Source organism: Pterocles gutturalis, unplaced genomic scaffold (assembly GCF_000699245.1).
Source record: "Pterocles gutturalis isolate BGI_N339 unplaced genomic scaffold, ASM69924v1 scaffold9504, whole genome shotgun sequence".
NCBI classification, from domain to species: domain Eukaryota; kingdom Metazoa; phylum Chordata; class Aves; order Pterocliformes; family Pteroclidae; genus Pterocles; species Pterocles gutturalis.
The window spans coordinates 9,282-19,028 of NW_010130637.1; the positions used below are offsets into that span (position 1 = coordinate 9,282).

At 39.7% G+C, this 9,747-nt stretch overlaps 1 protein-coding gene across 1 annotated transcript; it reads right to left on the reverse strand.

The window, feature by feature from the left end:
- Positions 1-987: 987 nt before the first annotated feature.
- On the reverse strand, positions 988-7,420 carry LOC104466753 (sorting nexin-24-like; the record flags this gene model as incomplete). The annotated part of the gene is made up of 3 exons (XM_010080283.1): positions 7,385-7,420; positions 7,220-7,303; positions 988-1,092 (listed from the first exon to the last, which is right to left on the reverse strand). Coding segments are annotated over exons 1-3 (225 nt in total), but the record flags the coding sequence as incomplete, so codon positions are not given.
- Between the last annotated feature and the right edge of the window lie 2,327 nt (positions 7,421-9,747).

Below are 9,747 nucleotides of genomic sequence, written 5' to 3' on the forward strand. Positions count from 1 at the left end.
TTCTATGAATGCAGCTCACTGTCCATGATGTTGCAGTTCACCATTCTTCCAGTTGTGCCACTGCAACTGTGAATTATGACATAAATCAGATCTATGACATTTTTACTATTTTTACTACTCTGAGTAAAAATAGAATACTCTTCCTCTTGTCTTCCTCCCAAAGCAATTATTTTTTGACTCTGATAATTTCTATGATCCCCTTCAATAAAACAGCATTTGCATTAGTACCACTAAAGGTGTGGTGAACTGGGAACATGTCTAGAGGAACACCTTAATCTGTCTTTGTCACCAGAGAAATGTCTGTGAAACTATACCACAGGGCATTTTTAAAGCAAACATGGTAAGAGCAGAAATTCCATTTAGTAAAAAATGCTGAGGTTTATTACTGGTGTATTTAGATATCTATATGTCTGAGTCATTCCCGAAGACTCCTTCAACAGTCTGTAGCAAAATCACAACCCAAACAGGTACAATCTGGGACTTTAAATGCAAGATTCCAAACTGACTGAGATGAATATGGGATGACAGGTGCCTATTTCAACTAGATGAACAATTCAGATACAGCCATGTACACTAGAGGGATATTAATTTTAAGAGCTGACTCTTCCCTAGTCTGTCTAAATAGAGTTCAGTTAAATAAAGCCTCCTTGTATCTCTTATGCAACACTTTCGATTGGTACGGTCAGAACAACTTTGGAAAGAATAACATTATTCTCCCCATTTTAGGCACATGAAAATGAGGTACTAGCAGGTTTGCCAAAGTCAGTCAGCAGCTATTGCCAGAATCAGGAAAAAAATGCAAAAATCTGGATTTATAGCTGCTAGCCTTGCTAAGTGAACAGAAATCATTACTGCTGTTAAGTACCCAGCTCATTTCCCACCTCTAAATCAGTAAAACATCCCACTTGATATCTTAAAATGCCCTGGATACTACCACTCTGGAAATGGATGCCACTTTTACTTTCACAGTGGTGAGAGGAGACTCACCTGCAAGTACAACTCCAAGCCTTGCCGTCGCTGCTCCAGGACCTTGGGGACCCAGTTTCTCACATGCTTTGAAGGGATCTCTGGAGTTCTTATGAACTTCTTGAGCTGCAAATGAAGAGAAACACATACAGAAACAAAGTATAATAGCGTCTATTTAAGGTAAACATGTTTATATTAGAGATGAGGCAGTACAGGTAAAATAACCATGCATAAAGAACAACAGCACGGCAATGAAGTTACCCACCATCAGCTCACTGAAGTAACAGCAGACTTGATACCTACAGGTTGCAGTTAAAAATGCCCACATCTAGCTGCCCTGGACGGTGAAGATGAACTCTACTAACAATTTGTTGTGACTAACAGCCTTAAAACAAAACAACAACAACTACATGAGAATACTTGAAATGCGTTCCCCGTTGGTCAACCTGGGATGATACCTGACAACGTCACCAAGACGTACCCAGATATTACCTTGCTAAGTGCGGTGACAAAACACCATGACAATTTCTACCTCTAGATTTAGGCAACTATGAACAGGTGGGAGAAGTACAGGGAGCAGAGCTAACCATTTCTCTGGAGAGCTGGGAATCAAGAGAGCAAAATATACACACACTCAAATTGTGCCAACAGATTGACAGTTGTATTTCATATCTTATACAGAGAAATAGCAAGATTGCCACTAGATATATTTCCAAGAGAGCTCCACAACTATTCCTCTAGAGATTCCCACAGGAAAGCTTTTATAGATATATACAGAAATGTATATATGCATACACATGCGTGCATATAGATAGACACAAACATACATTCTGACAACACTAAGAATCCTCTTGCTGGAGAAACATTTTTTCAAAACCAAAAAATATTAATGGCTTCCTCAAAACTACAGAGCAAAAGTAATAACTGGAATAGACTCCATTGCATTTTAATAGAAGGTGACATTAGACATTCTTTCTGTTGGATATTGCCTCTGAGCAAATCCGAGGCAAGGAATGCAAGAAAAGAAATTCAAAATTGACTTTGACACGCATACCCATGGGAGACTGAGAATTTACATTTCATCTTTGAGCTTGCTGAGATGTCACTATAGGAAAAAGCAGTGTCAACATATCAATGTCTCTACAATCACAAGTGAAAAAGCTGCAGCAAAGAAATCTCAATTTCTCTGGAAACATTTTGCAATTTCTTTATTTCTTAACAGTGATAAATTACAATTAAATGTGAAGTCAGAAAAACAACCCACCAAAAGAAAACCCCAAACCCATGTACTTTTACTGACTGACCTTAAAGCCAGAATATAACCCCCCATTTTTTCCTCTAACTTGGTTGAGAATGTTGAAGAAGCTATGGTCACCGCTTTTGTGAACTATGACAGGAGCTGCAGATGAGCAGCAAATGAGGAGAATGCTCCAGATGATGCGAGACAAATCTGAAACAATACAAGCATCCACCAAGGCCTAGCTGTTTACAAGATAAATACTCTTCTATGGCTGGTACCTCAGATGATGATTAACAATCCTTTTGTGCTCTGTGGCCCTGTTATATAGAGCATCCAAAAACCAATTGCTTAAATGTGCAAACACACGTACTATGTGTAGGTATAAAGCACATGCTACACAGATGTACAAAGAACAGCCCACTTTCTTATGCTTAAAATAATCCAATAATATATTGCAGTAAATAATTATTACAATGTCAACAAATATTAAGCAAATCTATGTATGTGTTAGCTATCTTGCTTCAGACCTGTACCTACACAAGAAATATTTGTCTGAGCACAATTATTCTCTGTAATACCTTCCAGTCCATAACACTGACCTAATGCCTATTTTACATACTGTTGTTTGTATTTCCTGCAAGACTAAGAGATGACTCAAATCATCAACTGAAGAATTATTTGTCCGAATATGAAAAGTCAATATGATTTAGAGCATACACTAATTTTTCTAAAACTAGAAATAACTTGCAAACGAAGATGTATAGAACGTAAGAGTTTTGCAGATTTCACTACAGGAGTTGTAACATTGTCATCTTCTAGCATTCTGGTGCTTAAAAATACATACCAGTATTTACAAATGCAAAGGAAAAAAAATTACAAAAAGGAATTAGGGAATAAATACAATAAATACAAATGAATGGTTGTCTTTTTAACCATGTCATACACATAGAAAGAATTTAATTCTTTCTAAAAAACTCTCCACATGAGAATAAAACAACTTTTGTTTGGACTTGAATAATACTGTAATGTGAATGGTGCATAGCCTGAAAGGCCTGGTTTGTTGTTCATAACCGGGGCAAAGTATCATGGCCTATGCAAACTACTTCAAAAAAGCCAATAGCAATGTATGGTTTCTGTCAATGGAATAATTTGTACTCCTGGAGTAGCATGGCAGTCTTGAAAAGATTTTAAACCTTGTCCACTACAGCCGGACTGCACACGAAGTGGGGCTTTACTTTTTTACACAACTGGAATGTTAGAAAGGTTGAACCCAGGAAGGAGACAAATCCATCTGTGTTCTTGGAAATGGCTTTGTTTAAAAAAAAACCAACCAACAAACCAAAATTAATTAACACATTAACTGGCGTTCTGATGAATGAATGATGTCCTATATGAGCAATCAAGTCCTCCTTCCTCCATGCGATACCAGTGGAGCCTGTCCTTCTCAGGCGAAAGGCACAATGTCTCATTTAGCCTCTACTTCAATTTTCTACTAGGGTTGTTCTCTACAGAAGCTTTGTTTCTCCCACTCACTACAGACATCTCCAACACTAAGAGCACCTTGAATATGCAGTAAGTCTAAAGATACCTTTCCATTTGCCATGTAGTCACAGCAGTTTAGAGTGAAACTTACATTTTAAATTAAAGGGGAAGAGAGGAACAAAAAATAAAAACCCGATTGGTGTGATGAAAGCAAACTGGTATCTGGATCTCAGTATAAATAGTGTCCTGGGAGGTGAAGAACTTGTTCACACTGAACAATTGAGATAGAAGTTCAAAATACTATTCTCCAGTAAAAACTGTTCAAATGAACACCCTACATTTTTAAGAGCACTGAGATTTTCTGATCTAACACAAAACAGAAGAGAAGAAAGAGTGAAAACGCATACTGTATTACCAGGGAATGCTTTCTTCAGGATTTCTCTAACACTGAAAACACTAAGAAGGGTTCAGAGCATGAGTCATTCAACTGTGTTTACTGAAATTTTACTACAATTTCAAAAAGTAAGACTTGAGAAAATAGTTACATATATGTATATAACATATGTATATAAAGGTTGCCAAATATGCTGCGTGCTTTGCAGCTGTACAGGGAACAAATAAGAAAAAGTCACTATCAAGTTTGCGCAGTAGTACAAACAGACAGCAAGCAGATGATGAGTAAGATGAAACAAACTGAACAGTGCTGGGAAGTGTTTGGTTAGAATACCTGTTTTTCAGGTTTGTTTATTTTGCTGCTATTTCTGGAGAGAGAAAAAGGGACCATAATTGATGTTTTTTTCTGGTGTTCTTTGGAGAAATCTCTGCAAAGGGAGCTACTGCAGAGGAAGCAGTGTACAAGGAGACAAAACCAAGAGCAAGACTGCTTGTCATTGGTGACTTGTGTGGAGTAATTGTGCAACTCCAGAAATGACAGTGAAATTAGACAACAACAAAGGGAAAAAGTGGTGGCATTCAATATTTTTCTTGCCTCAGTCTTTAAAAATACTGATAGATCTTGGGCTGCCTGGTCCCCTGAGTTGGAGGACCATGAGTGTGTGAACAGTGACTTTCCGTTTGTGGACACACAAACTGTAAGGGTTGCTCATCCTGGAGAAGAAAAGGCTCCAGGGAGACCAAGCAGCCTTCCAGTACTTAAAGGGGACTACAGGAAAAATGGGGAGGAACTCTTGATCAGGGAGTGTAGAGATAGGACGAGGGGTAATGGCCTTAAGCTTAAAGAGAGTAGATTTGGATTGGATATTAAGAAGTTTCTTACAGTGAGGGTGGTGAGGCAGTGGAAGAGGTTGCCCAGAGAAACTGTGGATGCCCCATCCCTGGAGGTGTTCAAGGCCAGGCTGGATGAGGCTTTGAGCAACCTGGTCTAGTGGAAGGTGTCCCTGTCCATGGCAGGGGGGTTGTATTCACACTGTTGCAGCCTCACTTTGAGTACTGTGTGCAGTTCCGGGACCCGCAGTCGAAGAAGGATATGAACGTACTCAAATGTGTCCAGAGGAGGGCAAGAAAGCTGGTAAAAGGGCTGGAAGAAATGTCCTATGAGGAGAGGCAGAGGACTTCAGGTTTGTCTAGTTTGGAGAAAAGGAGGCTGAGGGGCAACCTCATTGCTCTCTGCAGCTTCCTGAGGAGGGGAAGTGGAGAGGGAGGTGCTGAGTTCTTCCCCCTGGGATCCACTGACAGGACATGTGGGAATGGTTCAAAGCAGCACCAGGGGAGGTTCAGACTGGACATTGGGAAGCATTTCTTTACCAAGAGGGTGGTCAGACACTGGAACAGGCTCACTAGAGGGGTGGTCGATGCTCCCTGCCTGTCAGTGTTTAAGAAGCATTTGGACAATGCCCTTCATAACATGCTTCAACTTTTGGTCAGGCCTGAAGGAGTCAGGCAGCTGGACTAGATGATCGTTGCAGGGTCCTTCCAACTGAACTGTTCTGTTCTGTTCTATTCTATTCTATTCCGTTCCGTTCTAAACTACAGGAGACGGTTTACTTGGGTGGGGTGCATTTTGAACATATAAATCCTGATTTTCCCCTTTTAATGTTTCCTAACTTATTTAGTTGTATAATCTCTATTCACCTTGTTTACTTTCAATTGCAGGATTATTCTCATATGTAAAATAAAGCACACATGTATTACAAGGCTTCATGGTGGGTGAGTGAGTTGTACTACTGATTCTGACACTGTTGCTCATGTGGTATCATATTAGATGTGTATACAAAGGGGAAAATATATGAGACATATCTGAATTAAAACAATGGACAAGGAAATAAGTATTAAAAAGTGGCAGCTGATACCACATCCGGGGCAAGAAGCAAAAACACAAGGAATACTAGCACATCTTAATTACAATGCTGTAAAGCAAAATACATCTTGTTCTCTGGACTTTTGAGGGCCAACACACAGATGGGTCAATAGATGCTTTTTGTTGACCCAAGTTTGCTTATATCCATACACCACATAAGGCTGGCAAAATCTATCCTCTCTGCCACCAGGATAATGCTTCTTCCCTGAATGACATTATTCCTGAGGGGATTCAGGGCCACCAGCAAACATGCTGGTGTGGGTAAGCCCTGGTGACACTGCAGTGGTAGGAGCTGTAAACGCCTGTGCTCCTCTCTGTTGTTTGCAGAGGAAACTTCTCTATACTGAAGTTCAGCAGCACCAGTCAAAGAAATTAAGTGTGCACACACTCCACTGCGAGCTACAAACCAACAAACGTTCAGTTGAGCCACCTTCCAGGACTAAAGCCCTTCCTTGCAGCCCCACTGCTGGCAATGAGCTGCAATGCTTTTCCAGAATTTTCCTTCACAATACTTGGGCTCCATTAGGCACAAAAAATGTACAACTTGAATTTCAGCTGCACAACCATATAGCAGCATCCAGTTCAGCCTGGAGAGGAGAAATCATACTTTTTCTTTATCAATGATCAAAACAATTTAAAGAACACTCTGTGGACAACCAATCTTGAAAGTACTGAATTCCCTTCTATATATTAGTACGATGATTCAGTAGACAAGCCTAGCAGATACTTTATATCACATTCATTGTATGAAGAGCAGCAGAGTGAGATGGTCGACTCAATCTTTTTCGTGTCTAGCTTCCTGGTGTACAGAAGTTGGTTCCTCAGCTTTACATATAGCAGGTTAGCAACACAATTTGTAGAACTAACAAATTATTTGCTTAGTTGGATAAAAACCAAAGACATATTTGCTTGTTCTAGGAATGTGTCTTATTTCATGATTTTACAAGAAGAAAAAAATCATACTACAGGCAGCATTTTAGCAATACAGCGTGTAAACAACAATAAGAAAGAAAAGAGAGTTAGTAACATCTGAGAAGTCATCATCCCTTTCCACAAAATAGACAAGAAACTGAGTTAGTTGGGAACTCATTTCCAGAGACATGAATCACGAGATTCATTTAAGATAAACCATGTACAGCAAAAATTTCAAGAGAGAGGAAAACACCACAAAAAGGCAAAACAAAGTTACATCTTATAAAGAAAGAGATCAATACCTTTTTATGAAGCGCATGGAATTCACTATACCTCTTCTCCACAAAATGTTTCCTTCCACTCATTAGCACCTCTATTTTAAAGACCTGAAAATTATAGATAATAAAAAATAGATTAATGTACTTGCACAAACAGTTCTGTGACATGGATGTGACTGCACATTTTACCACAGTCATTTCAGTAGGTGGTCCCAAAAAGCCCATGATGAATCATGAGACTTAGAAGTACAACAGTGATTAATGGGAAGTATGGCTGAATCTTCTGTTAACAAGTTTGTTCAACAGACATACAAAAAGACAAGTTAAGCTTGGACTGTATATTGTATATTAAAAACTAAGCATTAAAATACTCCCTTTCAGAAATATTTAATACATTTTAAAGTAGTTAAAAAAAAAATAGATTTAAATAAAGGATGGTAAGAAGAAAAAAAAAAGAGAGAAAAGAAAGATTATTTTTCCCTCTTACAACACAGCGCACTAACACACGTTCAGTAAGAACTGGATAACAGATGCAGTACGTTATGCATGGAAAAGGAGAAACAAATGCAAACACTATATTGTAGGTTAATTTCCTTCTAACCTACAAATTAATCTGTAGTCTCAACTGAGCTTGTGCTACTATCTACATCCTAGGAAAAGAAAAAAAACCAAACCACAGCAAATGCTTGTTTTCTTTGTATGATACATGTGACAGCTTTTGTTGCTGCCTCTGGAAGGTTGAAAGGCCAGGAGTAGAAGCTCTCTGGATCCACTAATTAGTAGTCACTAACATGACATTTTCTTGATTCTCAGGTCATGAGGTCAGTTCTGAGGGCAAGTGACAAGAAATATTTTGAAGTACTCAAGAAAACATGGTCTATTAAATGAAGACAAGATCAGCAGAAAAGCAATAGAGAAAAGGTGTCTGATCTATCTAGGAGTTCTTTGTTTTCTATTTTGCTCAGAAAATGCTGGAAATAATTATTTCCAGGACAAAAAGAGATGATGTTCAGAGCAGATTATTACACCAAGACACAAGACTTAGGCCAAACAAAAAGTTCTCTGAAATAAATTTACCAAAAGTGCTTATGCCTGAATGCAGAAAAAAAGGGGTTTCTTGTCACAACATGCGCAGCTAGCACTGATCAGAGCAAACATACAGAAACAATACTGGATAAACACTTTCTGTTGCCCACTAGAACTTGCCTTTGAAACAGGTCAAAATGCTATGGTTTTCACTGGCTAGCCAAACCACATTGGAAAGATAGTATTTTGTTTAATCCAGACTGAAATGCGTCTACGTTTTTTTGAATGCAGTATGGATGGGACTTCAGTCATTTCACACCAACGTTTACATTACCAAAATTAGTTCAGATTGTTGTAATCCATCAAAATACCTTGTGCTACATTCTACCTCTTTGAAAAGGACTATTTCTGTGTTCTAATCACTGCAAGCAGATGACCTTATTTAGGTGCATTGATTTTTTTTTCCCCCTCTATCTATTTATACTATTTTGGGAGAACAGCTATTGGCTATTAAACAATTTTCCTCTACACATGAAAAAAAACTCCAAGGCACCCTTAGGAATATGTTGTAAGTTCAGAGTTGTAAAGAGAATCACATGTAAAGAAAAATCAATGTAGGCTTTTTTCTTTAGCTGAGACTTAACAGCCTAATTATATGAGAGGAAAGCATTATTTACATCTTATATTGTACACACTGTATGTAAGAAATAGTTCTGCAAGGAACATGCTTTGGATTGTAAAGGAAAGCCACTGCACCGAAGGAGCTTCAAGGATACCTTGGTGGGAAGAATGGATAACAGAATATCACAGAATCACAGAATGGTTTGGGTTGGAAGGCACCTTAGAGATCATCTAGTTCCAACCCCCCTGCCACGGGCAGGGACACCTCCCACTAGACCAGGTTGCTCAAAGCCTCATCCAGCCTGGCCTTGAACACCTCCAGGGATGGGGCATCCATGACTTCTCTGGGCAACCTGTTCCAGTGTCTCAACACCCTCACAGTAAGGAATTTCTTCCTAATATCTAGTCTAACTCTGCCCTCTTCCAGTTTAAATCCATTACCCCTCATCCTGTTGCTACATGCACTTGTAAAAAGTCCATCCCCAGCTTTCCTGTAGGCCCCCTTCAGGTGCTGGAAGGCTGCTATAAGGTGTCCCCACAGCCTTCTCCTCTCCAGGCTGAACAACCCCAACTCTCTCAGCCTCTCCTCACAGGGGAGGTGTTCCAGCCCTCTGACCATCTTTGTGGCCCTCCTCTGGACCCACTCCAACAGCTCGACATCATTCTTGTGCTGGGGGCTCAGAGCTGGATGCAGTACTCCAGGTGGGGCCTCACGAGAGGGGAGTAGAGGGGCAGAATCACCTCCCTCAACCTGCTGGCCATGCTTCTCTTGATGCAGCCCAGGATCCAGTTGGCTTTCGGGGATGTGAGCACACACTGCTGGCTCATGTTCAGTTTTTCAACCACCAGCAACCCCAAGTCCTTCTCCTCAGGGCTGCTCTCAATCTATTCTCTTCCCAGCCTGT